Source organism: Oryx dammah, unplaced genomic scaffold (assembly GCF_014754425.2).
Source record: "Oryx dammah isolate SB20612 unplaced genomic scaffold, SCBI_Odam_1.1 HiC_scaffold_18, whole genome shotgun sequence".
Taxonomy (NCBI): Eukaryota; Metazoa; Chordata; class Mammalia; order Artiodactyla; family Bovidae; genus Oryx; species Oryx dammah.
Genome location: NW_024070202.1, coordinates 77,013,535 through 77,035,654, shown reverse-complemented (window position 1 = coordinate 77,035,654; position 22,120 = coordinate 77,013,535). Strand labels below are relative to the sequence as shown.

The 22,120-nt window shown below is 40.5% G+C and overlaps 1 protein-coding gene across 2 annotated transcripts; it reads right to left on the bottom strand.

Moving 5' to 3' along the window:
• Positions 1–5,256: 5,256 nt before the first annotated feature.
• Positions 5,257–17,065, bottom strand: LOC120877487 (histone H2A.V). Of its 2 annotated transcripts, XM_040259818.1 has the most exons (5): positions 16,930–17,065; positions 13,852–13,929; positions 11,074–11,187; positions 6,609–6,738; positions 5,257–5,601 (listed from the first exon to the last, which is right to left on the bottom strand). In XM_040259818.1, exons 1-5 carry the CDS (start codon positions 16,930–16,932, stop codon positions 5,540–5,542), a joined length of 387 nt encoding a protein of 128 aa, XP_040115752.1. In that variant the 5' UTR covers positions 16,933–17,065; the 3' UTR covers positions 5,257–5,539. The 2 variants fall into 2 exon arrangements, with proteins under 2 accessions (XP_040115752.1, XP_040115753.1); XM_040259819.1 differs by lacking the exon at positions 11,074–11,187 and having other exon boundaries at positions 16,930–17,054.
• Positions 17,066–22,120: the final 5,055 nt, after the last annotated feature.

Here is a 22,120-nt window from a genome sequence, read left to right as displayed (position 1 = left end):
ACATATAGCCTTGATGTACTCCTTTTCCTATTTGGAACCAGTCTGTTGTTACATGTAGGTTCTAACTGTGGCTTCTTGACCTGCATACAGATTTCTCAAGAGGCAGGTCAGGTGGTCTGGTATTCCCGTCTCTTTCAGAATTTTCCAGTTTATTGTGATCCACACAGTCAAAGGCTTTGAAATAGTCAATAAAGCAGTAGATGTTTTTCTGAAACTTGCTTTTCCTATGATCCAAATGGTGTTGGCAATTTTATCTTTGCTTCCTCTAACTTTGCTAAATCCAGCTTGTACATCTAGAAGTTCACGGTTCATGTACTGTTGAAGCCTGGCTTGGAGAATTTTGAGCATTCCTTTGCTAGTGTGTGAGATGAGTGCAATTGTGCAGTAGTAGTTTGAGCATTCTTTGGGATTGGAATAACTGACCTTTTGCAGTTCTGTGGCCACTGCTGTTTTCCAAAGTTGCTGGCATATTGAGTGCAGCACTTTCACAGCATCATCTTTCAGGATTTGAAATAGCTCAGCTGGAATTCCATTACCTCTACTAGCTGTCCATACCATTTCCTAAGGCCTACTTGACTTCTCATTCCAGGATGTCTGGCTCTAGGTGAGTGATCACACCATCGTGATTATCTGGGTCATGTAGATCTTTTTTGTATAGTTCTTCTGTGTATTCTTGCCGCCTTTTTTTTGTTCGTTTTTCTGTAGTGGTTTTGCCATACATTGACATGAATCAGCCATGGGTGTATGTGTTCCCCATCCTGAACCCCCCTACCACACCACCTCTTAATACCTTCTGCTTCTGTTAGGTCCATACCATTTCTGTCCTTTATGGTACCCATCTTTGCATGAAGTATTACTTTGGTACCTCTTATTTTTTTTGAAGAGGTCTCTAGTCTTTCCCATTCTATTGTTTTCCTCTATTTCTTTGCAGTGATCACTGAGGAAGGCTTTCTTACCTCTCCCTGCTATTCTTTGGAACTCTACATCCAAATGGGTACATCTTTCCTTTTCTCCTTTGCCTTTTGCTTCTCTTCTTTTCACAGCTATTTGTAAGGCCTCCATTTTGCCTTTTTGCATTTTCTTGGGGATGGTTTTCCTGCACAATGTCACAAACCCTCGTCCATAGTTCTTAAGGCACTCTATCAGATCTAATCCCGAATCTATTTCTCACTTCCACTGTATAATCATAAGGGATTTGATTTAGGTCATACCTGAATAGTGGTTTTCCCTACTTTCTTCAATTTAAGTCTGAATTTGGCAATAAGGAGTTCATGGACTGAGCTACAGTCAGCTCCCAGTCTTGTTTTTGCTGACTGTATAGAGCTTCTCCATCTTTGGCTGCAAAGAATATGATCAGATTTCGTAGGTGATGCTATATGCACTTAATTCTGCCTCTTGTCAGTTGGCATATGAGCTTAGACTTAACAGACCATCAGCTGCTCCACTGGAAAGGTAACTTTGTACACTTCCTGCTGAGTAGGTAACCTGTGGGATGGTACTTTGCCTGTGTGAAGACTCTGTTCCCAGATCTTTCACCTGATTGTTTTGTTTCAGTATCAATTACTGGTCTCCACCTGAATCAATTAAAAAAAGGTTTTGGGTGCATCACGGTGGCTTGAAGGATCCTGTTTCTCTAGTCAGGGAATCAGGGACTGAACCCATGCCCTCAGCAGTGAGTGTGTGAAGTCCTAACCTACTGGACCACGAGGGAATTCCCCTGAATCAATTCTCTGGTTGCAAAAAATTGAGAAATCTAATCTCTCCCTCCCTCCCATCACAATAGACTGAAGGATTTTCATTCAATGTATTACGATTGCACTCATTATTTTTGATGTTCAAATCATCCCAAATTTGACTAGTATAAGCCCCCCTAAATTGACCTCTGTGTGTCTTTGACATAATTCCAGTAGCCTTTAGGCCCTTCCAAAGTTCATGCTTCAATTAGAATACAAAGCAGTTAGAGGCCTGGGAAGTGTCAGGGATATTCAAATTTTCAACAACCCAAAATGAAACTCTGTGTTAACATGTAAAATGGAGTTTAAACTTAGATGTATTTTTCACATGCACAGACATATGTTTGGAAGTCAGTGGGGCAGTCTCAGGCATTGTAACACGTGCAGCACTACCCCCATCTATTGTCAGAGGCCCACAAACTTTCAAACTGCCTTCAGGTTAAAAATCACTGACATAATGAGATAGGATGTAGTTGTTAAAAGAACAAGGTAGTGCATCTCCAGAATAGCGTCAACTAGACTTTTAGGTGAAAAAAAAAAAACAGCAGTAAAATACAATATAACATATACTGTTGTGATTAGGCTAAGTTGTGTCCAACTCTTTCCTGACTCCAAGGACTATAGCCCGCCAGATTTCTCTGTCAATGGGATTTCCAAGGCAAGGATACTGGAGTGGGTAGCCATTTCCTCCTCCAGGGAATCTTCCTGACCAGGGATCAAACCCAAGTCTCCTGCATTGGCAAGCGGATTCTTAACCACTGAGCCATCAGGGAAGCCCTATAACATCATAGTTTTTGTAAAAAAGCAGAATAAAGTGTATCTTTGTGTTTTCATATATCCTTCGGAGAATACAGAGAAATGTTTTCCAGTGGGTGTCTTTGGGTAGAGGGGTGAAGGCCTATGGGCAGAGAGGACTTTAATCACACATTCCTTTTACCTGTACTAAATATTTAAAATTTCAAAAACATTAAAACAAATCTATAGTACAGTTTGTCCTCCATATCCACAGGTTTTATGTCCACAGAGTCAACCAATCATGGATCAAAAATATTCAGGAGGGAGCTTCCCTGGTAATCCATTGGATTCGCCTCCCAATGCAGGGGACATGGGTTCAATCCCTTGTCTAGGACAATTCATGTTGAAGGGCAACTAAGCTTGTGCCTAACTACTGAATCTACATGCCCTAGAGCCTGTGCTCCACAAGAGAAGCCACCACAATGAGAAGCATGCACACAACTAGAGTAGCCCCAACCCTCCAGAGTAAGAGAAAATATGCCCTCAGCAGTGAAGACCCTGCATAACCAAAAATAAATATTGGAGGGACATCCTTGGTGTCCAGCAGTTAACACTTTGCTCTCCCAATGCAGTGGGCCCAGGTTCCATCCCTGGTCAGAGAACTAGATCCCATATGCTGCAAATAAGAGCTGGTGCAGCCAAATTTTAAAAAATAACATTGGAGAAAAATATTCCAGAAATTTCCAGAAAGCAAAACTTGAATTTACCATGCACTGACAACTATTTACAGAACATTTACACTGTATTTACAACTATATATAGTATTTACAGTGTTTTAGGTAGTTTAAGTAATCCAGAGATGAGTTAACGTATCTGGTCCAATCTTGTGTGCAAGTGTTATGCCATTTTATATAATGAATTTGAGCATTTTATGGATCTGAGTATCCAAGGGGTCCTGGAACCAATCCTGCATGGATTCTGAAGTATGACCAAATTTGGCTCACTTCAAATTATTATTGGGACTTCCCTGGCAGTTCAGTGGTTAAGACTCCATGCTCCTAAAGCAGGGGCTCAGGTCCATCCTGAGGGAACTAAGATCCTGCATCCCACTCAGTGTCAGGGAAAAAAAACAAATAATACACACACATACAAAAAAACATGTAACACACACACATACATATAAACCCTTCCTAGTTACCTGTGAAGGTACAATAGATGAAATATGATGGCTGGGACACACTTTACAAGCCAGTAGGAGGAAGCGGTGTACAGATGCAGCAAGATGGACCAAACGTGAGGCTGAGGCCCAAAGTACCTGGCCCAATTGCTCTAGTTTTCTTCCAATAGAAAACAAAAATACAATCCTGGGGAACACAGTACATAGCAAATAATTACATTACCAAAATTTGAAGCAAATCTCTAGAGAACTCTAGTAAAACTCTAGTCTAAATTGTTAAGATTATTTTGCCTTCTTCGGTTTCTAAAAACTACAAAACTTCACACATGACAATTGTAGATCTTCTCAATATAGAAGCTTCTTCAAAGTATGTGCCAAGATTTAGTAAAACCCACACTTAAGAGACAATCCTATAGAACTGTTTCTTCAAACAAAAAGAGAGACCTATAGATTGAAGAGAAACTTATGAGCTATCAGTAAAACGGAAGACAGCGTATGGATCCTGATTCAAAAAAAACCAACTGTAAAATTAGGAAACAATCAGGAATATTTGAATACTGACTGGATATTTGCTATTACAAAATGTCTTAAAAATAATGGTATTGTGGTTATAGTCTAAAAAGTACCCCTTCTTTAGCGACACATACTTAAGTATGTAGATATGAAAATTAATTATGCCTGGAACGGGATTCAAACTAATCAACTAACATGAGGGCTTGAGGAGGGATATAGGTAAAACAAAATTGACCACAGGATAACTGCTGAAGTTGGAGGATGAGTACATGGGTGTTCATCATACTATTCTCTTTATTTTTGAAAATTTCCATAATAAAATAAGTTTTTAAAAATGAGAGTTTTGTACTGATACTGTTGTATTAGAAAACATTCAAGAATTTCCATTGTCAATGAAGACTTCCAGGCAGAAAAAATATAATTTCCTGATGGACCATTAACTGGTACATTAACTTAAATCTTACAACAGTTACTTAGAAACCGACAAAAATACTTTTAAAATACTGTACAAATTACTGAATATTACTGTACCAATAAAAGATCACTAAAAGCTGGAATTTTAAGCCAAAAGCAGACAATTTACATAACCTTCACTTCAATTCTAGGTTTAAGTGTGTGGGTTCTGGAGTCAGCCAAATCTAGGTTTGTATCCTACTTCTGCCTTTTTCTATCTACTAGACAAATTTTTCTGGCAAGCCATTTAACTTCTGTGAGCCTCAGCTTCCATATCTTTAAGATGGGGGTAAAGCTCTTAGTACAGAACCTGCCATATAGTAAGTCCTCATTAAGTAATTTAAATAATTTCACTCTCATATTTCATCATTTCTTGAACATGTTTTTATATTCTAAGATCTCTGAAATTTGGATGCATCTTATAATTGATGGCATATCATGGTTTAATTGGCAGTTTTTCTTTAGTGGTATGTAAAATAATTGTTACATACTACAAATAGGTAGCATCTAAGATCCAATATAATATGGTTATCAATGATAGAAGCAGATTCCCAATTTCTGATTTTTCGAATATATAACCAATTTGAAATATTAAAAATTTCAAAGGATGAGCAAAATATTTCCAACACAGCACAAACAGAACGGTTTTGAGACAAGTTATTTTTTTTTAAAAAATGGTTTATCAATTCCATTTTTGTATAAAACACAAGGGAGAAACCTAGCCAATCAACACAACTGTTGCCACATGAAAAGGTACTTTTATCAAACTTCGATTCTAAGAACGTACAAATGTTTCTTTTATCATGTCTACAGTAATTGTCTATGGTTTTCCATTTAACTGTTTTAAAAATTCCACATAACCCCATTATTTCTTCTGTCCCGTTACAGTACAACGACAGGGAGGAAGAGCGTTGGTTACGACAACTCTCTAAGCAGTTTTCTGCTGTCCCTTCTTTCCAATCAGAGACTTGTGGATGTGAGGGATCACTCCTAGAATGAAATGAAATGAAATGAAACTGTATTAGCAGAAAAACTTTATCAGTTCAGGCCCTCAACTCCAAAGAGCAATCCACAAAGAATGAAGGTGTTTTTTTTTTAAACTGAAGGATAACTGCTTTACAAGGCTGTGCTGGTTTCTGCTGTACAGCAACGTGGATCAGCTCTAAGTATACATATATCCTCTCCCTCTGGAGCGCCCTCCCAACCCACGAGGTCATCACAGTGCAGGGGCGAGCTCCCTGTGCTGTACAGCAGTTTCCCACTAGTCATCTATTTTACACATGGCAGTGTATGTATGTCAAGGTTACTTTCTCAGTTCCTCCCATGCTCTCCTTCCTCCCACTGTGTTCACAAATCCATTCTCTATGTCTGAATCTTTATTCTTGCCCTGCAAATAGGCTTATCAGTAACATTTTTCTAGATTCCATATATATGTGTTAATATACGGTATTTGTTTTTCTCTTAGAATGAAGTTTACTTAAGTATCTATACCAAGGGATCTTCATCTTGGGGTCTGGGAATCCCCTTTAAAACTATGTAAAATGGTGTGATTTTCTGTTTTGTTTTTTTTTTTTTTTTTTTTGAGAAGAGGTTCTCCAAACGTAATCCAAAAAGGATCAAGAACCACCAACTTATATCTCACCTTCACTGATCCTGACTCATTCAGTTACCCTCAGTCTGACTTTCAAGAGCATCACATTATGCAATTTCTCAAGATGATTTTATTGAAACACAGTTTAAAGGATACAGGAAATATTTTAAACACTTGGTTTCAAATCTCATCTATGAAATTTAGCTGAAGAACTTCCTTTTAAAAACAGCATTGTATGTGGAGAAGAAATATTTATTCAAATCATGAGAAGAAGCCTAGAATAGTAACAGACTTAACACTTTTGGCATTTAACTTTCTATGTTCTCAGTACTGGATCACTGATCTGAATTACGTATTAGTCATAAAGGGCAATAACAGTCTACGTTGAAGAGTAAATAATACATACCACCCCCAGCTATGGTAGCTTTGATAAGAGAATCCAACTCTTCATCACCACGGATTGCAAGCTGCAAGTGGCGTGGAGTGATCCGCTTAACTTTGAGATCCTTGGATGCATTACCTGCCAACTCCAGCACCTACAAAGCACCCATGAGACAGCATATCAAACAAGGGTGAAGTGTTTAAGGATTCTGTTTAGACTTGCAATTATAGCTAAAAGATCACTATAGCATCTACACATAAAACACAAAAGATACATAAATAAACCAACAATAATTTATTTCCAAATTTCTACAGTAAGGTTATAGAACTCTTAGTACTTCATTTGGTCCTTTTATATTAATTCTCTGCAAAATAACTAGCTGCTAAGTCACTTTAGTCGTGTCTGACTCTGTACGACCCTATAGACAGTAGCCCACCAGGCTCCCCCATCCCTGGGATTCTCCAGGCAAGAATACTGGAGTGGGTTGCCATTTCCTTCTCCAATGCATGAAAGTGAAAAGTGAAAGTGAAGTCGCTCAGTCATATCCGACTCTTAGCGACCCCATGGACTGCAGCCTACCAGGCTCCTCCATCCATGGGATATTCCAGGCAAGCATACTGGAGTGGGGTGCCATTGCCTTCTCCACAAAATAACTAGAAACGAGCAAAAATCATCAACTTCTATAGCAAGAAATAAGTGTTATTATCCCTTAGCCAAGATTCTAATTGTGAACATCTAGAAAATGATTATATTTTAATATAACCGTGTAGTCTAATTTTTCATAGCGCTTAACAGCTGGAATTTATTGCTTACGACTTGTAGAAAAGTTTAAAAGTATAAAGATAATTCCTTATTCAGAATTTCTAACACCGCTGGGCTTTATAATCTGTAGGCAGTGTGCCAGAAGCCCTTTATTCTATAATGGGAATTTTCAGCAGGAGTAATTTCAAAGTCCCAGCTGGCCATAAAACTGCATTTCTCTTTTCACCTCCACAGACTGTACAGGTATTATAAAACTTTTGATGGAAACAATACAAAACTAACTCCACAGAGCCTCCTGATTTAAGCAGAGTGGTGGAAAGCCTTGGTATACATCTGGAGCAATCAGTATGCTTTAAAAACCATCAGTACTCTATTCCATTCTCCTCTGCAACTGTGAGTGGACAGAGGTGAGGTCAGGCACCACCATCTTTTGAAAGCTTTTGCAAGTGATTCTAGTGTGAAACGAACACTGAAAAGTTAATTACCTCCAAACTTAGATTTCAGTATTTCCTTTACTTCTAAAACCCCAAACTTAGATATCTGGAAGACACATGTTGATTATGTATGTATATATGCTTGTGTGTGTGTGTGAATGTGTATATTTATTTCATTATTTAATCTTAACCTAAAAAGTCATAATCAAAGTTCCTATGAATAAAGAGAATGGGAGTTCAGATGGGACATGAACGTTCTGAAGCAGAAGCCTGTATCTTCACATGAGTGAACAAAATGCATACCTTTCTGAAAAGCCTGCAGCTAAACAAATATTAATGAAAACTGATATAAAAGTGATAGACGAGAAAGGCTCCTAACTGGTACCAACAAAAATATTACCAACACAAAAATCCCTCCTTGTAACACAGTAAAGTTGAAACTATCAATGTTAAAGTAAATGTTAAATCTCCAATGGGGAAACAAATGATTTGGTAAAGTTAATGAAATGACAGCAGTGATGATTAACACACAGGTTAAACCTCAATCTTTCAACCTAGCTCCCAAGCACATCTCTCCCAAGTGAATCCTCCCCTTGCTTCTACTAGACTGGCTAACTCTATCACTTGACCTGCTTGCTACTGAAATTACTCTCCTGGTTTGGAATGCAGTTGAAGGAGTCTCATGATATCCCTTTTGTTTTACTTAAGAGGGATTACTATGGAGGAAGTGATGCTCCATGAATTAAGAACTTTTGCCCAAATAACTTCTAGTTTCCTGAAAAGTCAAACTGAGTTAAGATACAGCATTTTATGTGTACAGCCACACAGAACACCAGGACTGATTAGGTCTTTTACCAAATTTCATGTCATCATATCATCATAAGAGTTGCGATGGACTTCCTTGGTGGTTCAGTGCTGAAGAATCTGCCTGCCAATGCAAGGGACATGTGTTTGATCCCTGGCCTGGCAAGATTCCACATGCCGTGGAACAACTAAGCCCATGTGCCATAACTACTGACGCTTGTGCACCCTAGAGCCCATGCTCCACAACAAAAGAAGCCAATGCAGTGAGAAGCCTATGTACTACAATGAAGATCCAGTGCAGCCAAATAATATAGTTATAACATAAAAAAATGTATGATCACACTGCTAAAACTTTACTCCACCTCAAATTTTTATTAAGATTTATCCTGTAACTTCACAAATACTACTTTTTTTGGGGGGGGGGGGCATGATGCCCAGCATTTGGGAATCTTTCCTGACCTGGGAGCAAACCTCCCTGCAGTGGGGTGCAGAGTCTTTACCACTGGACGGACCATCAGTGAAGTCCACAAATATCACCTACTGCTTATATACATAGTTCAGAATTTGTTTAATTAGCAGTATGGTATTTAAATTATTTTACACTTGTTTGTCAAGTCACTTAAAAACATGGATTACTGACCCTCAGTTCAGGCTTTCCTGGTAGCTCAGCTGGTATAGTTCAGTCGCTCAGTCATGTCCGACTCTTTGCGACTCCATGGACTGCTGCATGCCAGGCTTCCCTGTCCATCACCAACTCCTGGAGCTTGCTCAAACTCATGTCTCTTGAGACTGTGATACCATCAAACCATCTCATTCTCTGTCATCCCCTTCTCATCCCGCCTTCAATCTTTCCCAGCAACAGGGTCTTTTCCAATGAGTCAGTTCTTTACATCAGGTGGCCAAACTATTGGAGCTTCAACATCAGTCCTTCCAATGAATATTCAGGACCGATTCCCTTTAGGATTGACTGGCCTGCTCCTCCTTGCAGTCCAAGGACTCTCAAGAGTCTTCCCAAACACCACAGTTCAAAATGTGCTCAGCTTTCTTTAAGGTCCAACTCTCACATACATACATGACTACAGGGAAAACCATAGCTTTGACTAGATGAACCTTTGTTGGCAAAGTAATGTCTCTGCTTTTTAATACGCTAAGTCAGTTATAGCTTTTCTTTCAAGGAGTAAGTGTCTTAATTTCATGGCTGCAGTCACCATCTGCAGTGATTTTGGAGCCCCCCAAAATAAAGTCTCCCACTGTTTCCATTGTTTCTCCAACTATTTACCATGAAGTGATGGGACCAGATATCATGATTTTAGTCTGAATGTTGAGTTTTAAGCCAGCTTTTCACTCTCCTCTTTCATTTTCATCAAGAGGCTCTTTAGTTCTTTTCTTTCTGCCATAAGGGTGGTGTCACCTGCATACGTGAGGTTATTGATATTTCTCCTGGCAATCTTGACTCCAGCTTGTGCTTCATCCAGCTAGGCATTTCAAATGATGTACTCTGCATATAAGTTAAATAAGCAGAGTGACAATGTACAGCCTTGACGTACACCTTTCCCAATTTGGAACCAGTCTCTGTTCCATGTAGTTTCTAACTGTGGCTTTTTGACCTGCATATAGATTTCTCACGAGGCAGGTCAGGTGGTCTGGTATTCCCATCTCTTGAAGAATTTTCCACAGTTTGTTGTGATCCACACAGTCAAAGACTTTAGCATAGTCAATGAAACAGACGTAGATGTTTTTCTGGAACTCTCTTGCTTTTTCGATGATCCAGTGGATGTTGGCAATTTGATCTCTGGTTCCTCTGCCTTTTCTAAATCCAGATTGAACATCTGGAAGTTCATGGTTCATGTACTGTTGAAGCCTGGCTTGGAGAATTTTGAGCATTCCTTTGCTAGTGTGTGAGATGAGTACAATTGCGTGGTAGTTTGAGCATTCTTTGGCATTGCCTTTCTTTGGGACTGGAATGAAAATTGACCTTTTCCAGTTCTGTGGCCACTGCTGTGTTTTCCAAATTTGTTGGCATATTGAGTGCAGCACTTTCACAGCATCATCTTTTACGATTTGAAGTAGCTCAACTGGAATTCCATCACCTCCATTAGCTTTGTTCATAGTGATGCTTCCTAAGGCCCACTTGACTTTACACTCCAGGATGTCTGGCTCTAGGTGAATGATCACACCATCGCGGTTATCTGGGTCATTAAGATCTTTTCTGTATAGTTCTCCTGTACATTCTTGATACCTCTTTTTAATATCTTTTGCTTCTGCTAGGTCCATACCATTTCTGTCCTTTATTGTCCTAACTTTAAAAGTGAGCACACCAAAGTTCTATTTGACACTAGTACAGGCTGATAAGATCCATCTAAAAACCGCTATTAAAAGAAACTAACAAGAGTGAGTCTTTTTGTTTCAAACTCATTTTCCATGGGTTTCAGCCATTTATGTCTAGGACAACTCTGGGATTCCAACACATAATTATTTCCACCACTAACCTCAGCGGTGAGGTACTCCAGAATTGCAGCACTATACACTGCAGCAGTGGCACCGACCCTTCCGTGGCTCGTGGTACGAGTCTTCAAATGTCTATGGATGCGGCCCACAGGAAACTGAAAGAGACCATCCAAACAGGAAACACTGAAGTTTTAACATCACCTTACTGAACATAACGAACAGCTGAATGACATAAGTAAATCAAGATAAAAAATTTGGTTACACTTATTAGAAGTCAAAATTATTTGCCAATTAACAGTTCTTTGGGCTTGTAAGTTAGTATGTCCTAATAATTAGCCCCAAATGGCCATGCCTAATTTTACACCCCCTGAAGACAGAATTTAAAAACAAAAACCACTCACGGTTTTACAAATTAATTCCTGCATAATATGGAGTCATTATACAATAAAGAGAATCTATGCAGTATAGCCATCAACTGCACATTCCACAGGGCCTAATAACCGTATTCCTATTTAATTAATTCCTTCATATAACAGGCTCATGTGACTATGAACCTCTACCACCATCTTTAGGCCCCAACTTCATTCTTCCTTCCTCAGTTTCAAGAGGTAACCTGATAGTTAAGAAAACCAACATTGTGACTTCCTACTTTCTGAGAATAGGTACATTCTCATTTCCACAGTACCCTAATCCCACTTGTCTATGCCTCTGACTACACCCACCCCCCGCCCCCCGACTTTAAGGACCTTCCTCATCCTGTTACTGCTCCATCATTCAACAACTCTATTACCTCCTTATCGTGGCTCCTTTCCTTCTGCACAGTTCAAAGGTCTCTACACATCTAGTCTAGTGTAACTGCCTCCAGTTACAGTCTAGACATCCCTTTCCAAAGGCAAAATTTAAAAGTAAACTTGAAACCTTTCTTGTCACCCATTTTCTCCCAATCCAAACTTGGCTTCTGTTAAACACCATTCTTAAAGATCAGCAGTAACATTTTAATTACCAAATCTACTAGCCACTTCCAGATTGCGTGCTTCAGAAGAAAATGCATGACTGTTCTATTTACATTCCTTCCCTAATTCTAAGGTCCCCAAGACCAGGATCTATGCCTTACTCCCTTTTAGATCCTCAGTGACTGACATGTTGTCTGACACAGAGGACCTTGAAAACCATTCTTCTCAGGCTACAAGGATTACACAGTTCTAACACTAACTCTGACTACTCCTCAGTCTTCATTGTTTGACTCAAATATGTCAAATACGGTGAGGAGTCCACCAATGTCTTTTTGTTCTTTTCTCAAGCACTACTGAGGAAACTCATCCATAGCACAAACTACCAATTTTACTGAAGTGACTTTAGATTTGTAATTCTTTTGATCACTTCTCTTGGAAAGCTAGACTTAAATCTTCAACTTTTGGATATTTTCACATGGATATTTTACTGGAACTTCCAAATGATTCCACTTAAAATTTTTATTTCATAACTTGCTCCTACTACAAACTCCCCTTAGGGTCTAGGCCTTAGAGAAACTTCTGACCTTCCTCTCAAACCTATACCTCTCCTCTCATTTTTTAGGAGCATATATATATATGCCTTCTGTTCTTTTCCATCCCACTCAAGTTCAAGTTGGAGAAGGAAATGGCAACCCATCCCAGTTCTCTTGCCTGGAAAATTCCATGGATGGAGTAGCCTGGTAGGCTACAGTCCATGGGGTCACAAGGAGTTGGACACGACTGAGCGACTTCACTTTCCTTCTTTCTATAGTTCCTTTTGGAGAAGGAAATGGCAACCAACTCGTGTTCTTGCCTGGAGAATCCCATGGACAGAGGGGCCTGGTGGGCTACAGTCTATGGGGTTGCAAAGAGTCAGACACGACTAAACAACTAACATACACACACACACATATAAGTTCAAGTATGCATTACCTTACTCCTAAACCACTGCAATAACCTGTAATCTATCTTCCATCTCCAACTTCAAGGTAAGGATACTTCAAATAAATTCCACTTGTTTTTTTTTTGGCTATGCAGCTTGCAGGATCTTAGTTTCTCGACCACAGATCAAACCTGGGCTCTTTGCAGTGAGAGCACCAAGTCCTAACCACTGGACTGCCAGGGAATTCCCTCAAATAAATTCTAATTGATATTTGCATGATGTTCCAGAACAGAGAAAGTACCCATAAAGCTTAAGTTCTTGCCCTCCCACTTCCTTCAGTACCACTCAGAAAATGTCATCTTCTTCCTTAAAAATTTTGCATCACTACCTTATAGTCTGGCCTTCAAATGTTCCTGTTTAAAAAGTCTCTCTTACATATAAAGCAATTAATTCTTACTCATCCAGAAAAATTTGAGTTTATGGATTAAAGTTACAGCAATTCATATATATAAAATCTAGTGTTCTTGAGTATATATAACTCAGTCTACATTTGAAGGTAATGGGGAAAGACTCAGAGGGACTAGTGGACAGTCCATTCTTCTATTTCATCCTGAAAGCTGATATACCACTACAAACACCTTCTTCAAAATGAAAGCAACAGCATACTCACTTCAATATGATAGTTTATAAAAGTACTAGGAACATAATTATAATCTAGAAATAACAGATTTTAAGACAGCAAAATCACCAAATTTGCATAAGATGTTTTCCTAACTTGTCGTTGCTTAGAAGAGAGTACAAACTAAAAGGCAGTTGCTTTGTCGTTTATATTTTGACCAATTAATTTCATTATCAATGGTCAATAGTACATTTTTGTAATTAAAGAAACATTTGACTCATAAGTTACAACTGTTAAGAAATTAATTTAATAATGAATCCCTTACCTGTAGCCCAGCTCTCTGTGAGCGAGACACTGCCTTGGCCTTGGCCTTCCCACTGTCCTTTCCAGCTTTGCCTCCAGCCTAAGTGAAAAAAGTTCCAGATGAAGAATCAAAAATGCTATTTCGAAAGTATCTAGGAAACAAAATTTCTTCTAGTTTTATTTTAGGTAGTTAAAAAAAAATTCTCTTTCAATTTTAAATATACATGCCAAATTACCATTTATTGATTTATATAAAGATGAGATCAAAACTTAAATACTTACTTAAAATGAGATTTCTAAATATTTGAACATATTTTTCAAATTTCAGACTGAAGAATATTCATCATCAATGTAACTCTTATGTTACAAATAGTTCATAATAAAATAATTTTTTTAAATGTTAGCATCTATCATTTCCATAGAAATATTCAGAACTTACCTCTTTTGAGAGGAAAAAAAATACCATCTTGAGAAAAAAAAAAAGCCCTCAAAAAATTAAACACAGAATTACCTTATGATCTAGCACTTCTAGGCACATACTCAATAATTGAGAGCAGGGACTCAAACAGATATTTTGTATACTATTTGCTATTTTATTCACAGCAGTATTATAAATAGCAGCTAAAAGACAGAAACAACCTAAATGTCCATCATGGAAAACTGTGGTATATACTGTAAGAATGAAGGAAATTCTGATACATGCTACCACACAAATAAATCTTGAAGACATGATGCTGCCAGAGGCTGGGAAGAGGATGGAATATAGACTTGGCAGGCATTTTAAAAATTGCAAAATGGTCACTGTTATGTGCGTTTAAAAAAAAAGACATTCAAACTTAAGGAGTTAAAGAAAAAACACTTTCAAATGATAGAAATGTTTCTCAAATAACCTGGATGTTCACAAATAGGTCACAGTATATAAATGCAATGGAATATTATGCAGCCATTTCAACAAATGAATTATAGACATGTGCTGATATGGAAGAAATCACAATACATATTTGGGTAAAAGGCAAGGTATGTACAAGCGCAGTGAGCTTTTGTTTATGTAAAAATGAGGTACCATGGAGTGTGTGTATAACATACATTTCTAGAAGGTCACAATACATCAGAAAAGTTATTTGCCACTAGGGAGGGAATACTAAGGATCTGACTTGAGAAGGAAACCAATACTCCCTTTTGAACTGCTCGATTTTACTATTTAAATTTATTTCTTGTCTGTTAAAAAAAAAATCAGTTTACAAAACTGGCCAGTTGTTTGAAGGTATTTGTGAAGTAGAAATGGCATATTCCTTTTGTAATGCTTTATTTTTTAGACTAAAAATCAACTATGTATACCCCATACCCCATCTCTCAGCTGAGCCAATGTTTATCTCTCAAATCTATATTCAAGGAAAAAAATAAAAGGCCTTGGCAGGTGTTAGAAGCAGGAACAAAAAATGAATAACTAATTAGTATCTTTCTTAAATTTAATAATCTATTGAGAAACTGATTTAAGTTTAACAAAGAGAACTGAGAAACTTTAGATTTCTACAAGAATGCCTCATATATTTTTAATAATTTCTGACCATACTGCTATACAAGAAAAAGATACTGCATCATCTTTGGATTTCTGAGGTCAGTTCAAGTAACCATGTGTTCACGTATTCTTCAAATAAATCTTTTCAGCTCTATTTTGCCCTGATGTAAAACGTAAGAAACATCTCAACTAGTGCATGAAGCTAAAACTATAATCATTATTTCTCTATGACTGAATTATGAAACACACAGTTATCAATAAAAAGTTATTAACTGCAAAAGTCCTCAGGTTTCCCAATTTACTTATCTTAAGCAATTTTATCCCTACCGTTCCAAATCCATTACATTTGCTGTTTAACCTATTTGTTTTTTAAGGAAGTAGGCAGGAAATCAGTTTTTTAAAAATCTCAGTAAATTAAATGACTATTTCCGTGGCTTGGAGAGTCCAGATACATTTCTTATACTTAGCAAAAACAAAACTTTATGGAATTAAACTTGTGAATATAAAACTGCATAGTAAATGAATACTTTCGTTTCACAACCTCCTCAAAGTCTGTAAACACACCCTCCCAACTTCGCACAATCATTTTAATACGTTTGCTGAGAAACAAAATACAAGCACGATAAAATTTTTTATTCTAAAAACTGAGTTAGTATTAACCTGGGCTAAGCATCTCCAGGTAGAAAATATGCCTATGGAGGCCAATGGAGTATATTTCATTCAGAAAAAGTTGCAAATTGGACGTCAAGCAACTTGCAAATTTGTTTAACAGATACATGTTCACTTCCCATCACGTTTAAAATTTCAAAACAATAATGACAACTCCACGCCTCCTGTATTTTTAGCTATGCGAACGCGTATGTATTTTTAGCTGCTGGTAAAGGGACAGCCAGTATATAGTAGGTTGCTAGAGATTAAACGAGTGACACCTTTTGAAACCAGCCAAGCATCACGAGAACTGTCGGCTCGAGCAAATCAGTTTACAGAGCACATGTAATCTATGCCAGAGTCTGCCTGTGAAAGCGCTTCCGTTAACCGCACAACTATAAGTTACAGAGCCCGGGTGCTACCATCAACAAGTTCGACTCTAGATCTAAGTACGCGAGAACGTCACAGTAACCACAATTTCTGTTTGTGGTTCAGCCTCGGGCAGGGCTGTCTCCGGAGGGCGCTCGGGCGGACATCACTCGTCGCCTCGGCTTTACTGCTTCACTCCCGCGCAGCGCACAGCCCCCCTCCAACGCCTTTCCCTCTCAACTTCACAAGGAGCCCGGTTCCCTCCATTCGCGTTTCTAAAAAGCCGCACTTTTCTTACCAACGCATAATTTAGGACTCAAAGTCAGTCGCAGCAGCAACGGAGGTGCTGTGGAGCCGCGAGGGTTGTCCTGCTCAGGGACACCCGGCCTCAGCCCGCGCAGCTCGATTCGCGCCGGCGTCGCGGCGAGCGAGGCCGGGACCGCTGGCAGCCCGGCCGCCTGACGCCCGCCCCACCGATGTCGTCGCCGCCTGACGCCCGCCGCCTCAACAGGTAGTGGCGCCACTCGGCCATGGCCGCCCTCCCGGCCGCCCCGCAGCCCTCACCATGGTCTCGGCCGCTCGTGCCCTCGGTCCCGCCGAGCCGCCGCCGCCGCTAGCGCAGCACCGACCGCCGTTGCCGCCGCGGCCGCGAGAGCCCGGACAATAACCGGGGCCCGCCTCGCACCGCCCCGGCCAATGCCCGCTCGCCTTGCTCATTTGAACCCTGTCTGCTGCCCAATCGCGCACTTCCTTCTAACAAGGCCCCGCCCCTCAGCCCCTCCTCCCTAACGGCTGTTTGTTTTTGCACACGGCACGCGGAGGCGGAGCCTCCTACTCCAACACCGACGCGCCTGTGCGCGACTGGGGGCGGAGCCAGACTCCGTTCTCCGTCTGTCTACAAGGCCCAACCTGACGAACGGAGGAGCTGACCAATGAGAGCTGAAGGCTGGCGGAAATCGGCCGATAAGAACATCGCCCGCGAGCAAGGGAGGCGGATCTTAGGGAAAGACAGCGCGATTGGCCAATGGGTGGACAGATTGGTGGCTGCGCTGGCTTTCCCGCTCTTTTCTCAGCGTCGACTCTAGGGTTTCTGAGACTTGATTGGGAAGGGAAAGGTTGTGTTCGTAGCTTCTCCTCGTGGTTTTTCACAGGTTCCGAGGATTTCTCTGTGCTAGCGGGGACTCGCTCCTCGGTGGGCACTATTTTCAGGCCTGGCAGCCCTTCTCCGCAGCGCCTTCCCGCTGGCCTTAGGTTAGCCGCTCGTTGCAAAGGGAGAGAAATTGGGAAATGGGGTTGGAGTCCCTGCGCCCGCTGCGAAGCTGAGGGACCGGCGCGAAGCAGGGCTTTTTCACTTGTCAGCCTACGGCTGCTCCCCATCCCCCGCAACCCCAGCAGCCCCTAGGCGGTGTGCTGGCCCGATCATCCCCTGGACCGCACTGCCCCTGGTTGCCAGGTCCCAGGCCCAGACTCCGGGCCAGTTGTCACCCGCTGCAGTTAGGAACCTTTGCTTCTTTTCACAGTTGTCTGCATTGACCGCGCCGGGCAGCGTTCCGGGTGTGTGGAGCCGATGGTCCCCGCGGAGATTTTTTTCTGGCGGGATTTACCCAGGCGGGAATTTCAGAAGTATACCAGATGGGCAGATCCTATCCCAAAGTGAGAATTCTCTTCTGACATGGAGAAGTAACGTGGGGTGGGGGGACCCCTGAGTCTCTAAGGAAATGTAACGAGTTCCAGGAGAGGAAAAAGGAGAACTTCTACATAAGAGTTTGGAAAAATATGAGTGAGTTCAGTTCAGTCGCTCAGTCGTGTCCAACTCTGCGACCCCATGAATCGCAGCACGCCAGGCCCCCCTGTCCATCACCAACTCCCGGAGTTCGCTCAAACTCAGGTCCATCGAGTCGGTGATGCCATCCAGCCATCTCATCCTCTATCGTCCCCTTTTCCTCCTGCCCCCATTCCCTCCCAGCATCAGAGTCTTTTCCAGTGAGTCAACTCTTCGCATGAGGTGGCCAAAGTACTGGAGTTTCAGCTTTAGCATCATTCCTTCCAAAGAACACCCAGGGCTGATCTCCTTTAGAATGGACTGGTTGGAGTGAAGATGTGTGGAAAAATGAGTGAAGGTGTATATGAACGTGAGGAAGGAGGTGCCTGAAGACAGAGGGAGGAAAACCTGAAAATGTGCAAGAGTTGGGAGTAAATTCAGTAAGCAATAACCATTTTTAGTTAATTGCTGCTCCTCCTTTCGTGTTTTTGGCCTCAGTGGATGGCATTACAGGTCTGCCAAGGCATCCACCTGTGATTTAACCTTCAACCAGGCACCTAGTGGTTTGTTGGCACTGTTTGAAGGCACTGTGCTAGGTCCTTGGGATTCAGGGGTTGGCAAAATAGACTTGTCCGTGCCCTAAGTGTCCTTGATAGCAGGGGTGAGATGTTAAAGAAGTAAACAGACAAATGTGTGAATTATAATAAATGCAAGTGCATAGTAGGAAAAGAACAAGGTATTTTGAGGGGAGAAGTAGGGGAAATGTAATTTACAATGCTGAGCCGCTAACTCTTTGTGACTGCATGAACTGCAGCATGCCAGGCTTGCCTGTCCTTCACTATCTCCCTGAGCTTGGTTAAACTCATGTCCATTTAGTCAGTGATGCCATCCAACCATCTCATCCTCTGTCATCCATTTCTCTTCATAAGGTGTAATTTAGCAGTGTTCTGTGAAGAAGAAAGCAAGTATAAAGGTTCTTGAGGTGAGAAAGAATTGTCACAATGAAGGGACTTTAAAAGCAAGCTGGTGTGGCTGTTGCAATTCTATCCAGATCCCTCTACTTTCTGAATATCACATCTGGCTTTCCCCGCCACCCCTGTGTATTAACACTGATTCAGTTTAGCATTTGCCATTTTTCACCTTAATAGTGCAAAAACCTCTTAACCAATGTCCAATCCTTTTCTTCCTTCACTTCACTCTTTCTAAAATACAATTCTTGCTATATTTTCCTTTAACCTCATTGACTTTAGAATAAAATCCAGATCCTTAGCATGGTGTAAAAGCCCTACATTTTTCTGGCTTCTCCTCATCTCAGGTTTTGTTTCTCCTTACCACCCCTGAAACTCAGTCTTGCCTTTGCTTATGCCTTTGCTTGGAACATTCATCCATCTTAGCTTCTTTTTTGCTAACTTTTAATCATCCTTCAAGGGCCAACCCAAATATCACTTTTTTCAGTATGTCTTCCTTGAGAGCCCTGATTTGGATACCTGTATTACCTAGTATATTCTGCTATCATCAGTCCTTGTCATGCTCAATTGTGTTATCTCCCTTGGTTGTCACTCTGCTTGGTACAGTACTTAGTACCCTGAAAATGTCACTTGGCAAATGAAAAGAAACAATACTAACTCATTTTTAGATAGGCAGTGTAGTCTGTGGAAAGATTTGAGTTTGAATCCAAACTCTTTACTTACTAGTTGTATGATCTGGATGAGGGATTTAATGTTATCTATTTTGTCATTTGTAAAACTGAGAATAGCAAAACCTATTTTACAGGTTGTGAATTAACACTAATTCAATGATGTATAAAAAGGTACCTAGTATATAATAAATAGCCAGGAAATATTAATTTCTTTCCTTAACAGGAAGTTCATTTTCTCACTTGCCATTCTCCATTTCATTGATTCACATTTTGATGAGAATGGAATCAGGTTGAAAGAAACTGGTTCTCATCACAGACAATAGTAATCTCTTTAGTGATTTATACATCCTGTTTAGGGATTAAAGAAATATATCGAAACCCACAGACTTAAGGAAAATGGATGCAAATTTTCTGACATCTGTAAACAGAAAAACTGCCTATTAACTCTTTATGAAGCAAGTGTGTTAGTGAATAAAATCTAGTTTACAGTGAACTGGGGTTGCAAAGAAGGCAGTATTGACTCATAAGGAGCACATCTAACCAGAGAATCTTAAGTATTAGCATCTATAAATTATAAACTACCAAACATTAACAAATTATTCACCTTTGCTAGATTTAACCCAGTAAGACACTGTGCTATTTTTGTTTAGTTGCTAAGTTGTGTCCAATTCTGTGACCCATGGACTGTAGCCCACTAGGCTCCTCTGTCCATGGGATTTCCCACGAAAGAATACTGGAGTGGGTTGCCATTTCCTCCTCCAGGGGATCTTCCTGACCCAGGGATCAAACCCTCATCTCCTGCTTGGCACTAAGCCACCTAGAAAGCCCCAGTATTGGTTCTCAAAATGTGATCCCTAGACAGCAGCATCAGTACACCTAGAACTTGTGAGAAATGTAGATTCTGACCTCCAGCCTACACCTACTGAATCAGAAACTGCGGTGGGGCCCATCAAGCCCTTCAGGGGAATCTGCTGTGCGCTAAAATGTGAGAACCACTGGTATAGTATAAACTATGGTCTGTGGTTCAGTGTTGACTGATTATTGCCTAGTAGTCTCCTCCGAGGAATTATACTTGCTCAAAAGGAGCTGCATCACCCAACTTTAACCCCTTTTCAGCAGGCAGCCTCCTTCCAAGGACTGGTGGAAGTGAGATAGCTGCCCAGCTGCTTTGCCTTAATTTGGGACAACTCTCTAAAGGGTCATTCCAGGTCCAGAATTTTCTGTGATTAACACCAGTGTTTGAACTGTGTGAGAGTTCAACTTCTCCCACTACTTAATCCTATTTCCTTCATTTTCTCATAATAATGTTGCCAAGAATATCACTGTGGAATCACAGTAAACTTCATGAAGGTAAATTAGAATCTGGGGCTTGTTGTTTAGTCACTGAATTGTGTTGGACTCTTGCGACTTCATAGACTGTAGCCTGCCAGGCTCCTCTGTACATGGCATTTCCCAAGCAAGGATACTGGAAGGGGTTGCCATTTTCTTCTCCAAGGGATTATCCTGACCCAGGAATCGAACCCACATCTCCTGCATTGTAGGCAAATTCTTTACTAGTGAGCCACCCCAGTGAAGCCTCAGAGTTTGCTGGGAAGCCTGATCTAAGACAATGCCTTCTCTCTGAAAAAATTTAGTTAGTTTTTGATAGGGCAATATATTCACATGTACAATATTTTAAAGGTACGAAGGATATACAGTGAAAAGACCCTTCCCATCCCTTACCCAATTATCCATTTTACCTCTGCAAAGGCAACCAGTGTTGTCAGTATAGTAGAATATTTTAGCCTTTAGAGAGGAGGGTCTTAATCATTACATGGACTCCAGGAGTTTTTAATTTCTATGTTTAATTTTAAATTCCCCTTAACACTGCAGTACTCCCCTCAAATAATAAAAAGCTGTTAAGAGACAGAAATTTTCTTTTAGTCACTCTAGTTATAGGACAAATTCTTTTTATTTTTAAAAATATCCCTGGAGGTTAATGCCAGATCCCAGTGGCTGGGCAGCTATTTACATGAGCCAGAAGCTGTCAGATTCTAATGAGGTCAGTCAGGATGCAGTATCCACCTATCTACATTGAGCTTTGTGATTCTGAGGTGGGGACTCTGCAAACATTTCTGCTTTGCCTTCTGCTTCTCTGCTAAGGCTTTGCCCGTTAGGAGCACTAGAGGGAAACTGTAAGAGTGGAGGAAGAAGGGACTTACTCCTTTCTGTTTTTCTGAGCATCATCACCCACGCAATGCTTCTTTACTCTGGCAGCAGCAGTTCCTTTTGTAGGAGCAGCTAAATCAGCTTTCTTAACACTTGAGAAACCAGTCTCTCCTCCCTCCCCCTTCACCAGCAACCAGCTCTTTTCC

What these genes read in the sequence shown, in the direction of transcription:
- LOC120877487 (XM_040259818.1), bottom strand. An exon ending in TGGAGTACCTCACCGCTGAG is followed by an intron (nt 6,739 to 11,073) that starts GTTAGTGGTGGA and finishes GGTGCTTTGTAG; the next exon opens with GTGCTGGAGTTGGCAGGTAA. An exon ending in AGCTACCATAGCTGGGGGTG is followed by an intron (nt 5,602 to 6,608) that starts GTATGTATTATT and finishes ATTTCATTCTAG; the next exon opens with GAGTGATCCCTCACATCCAC.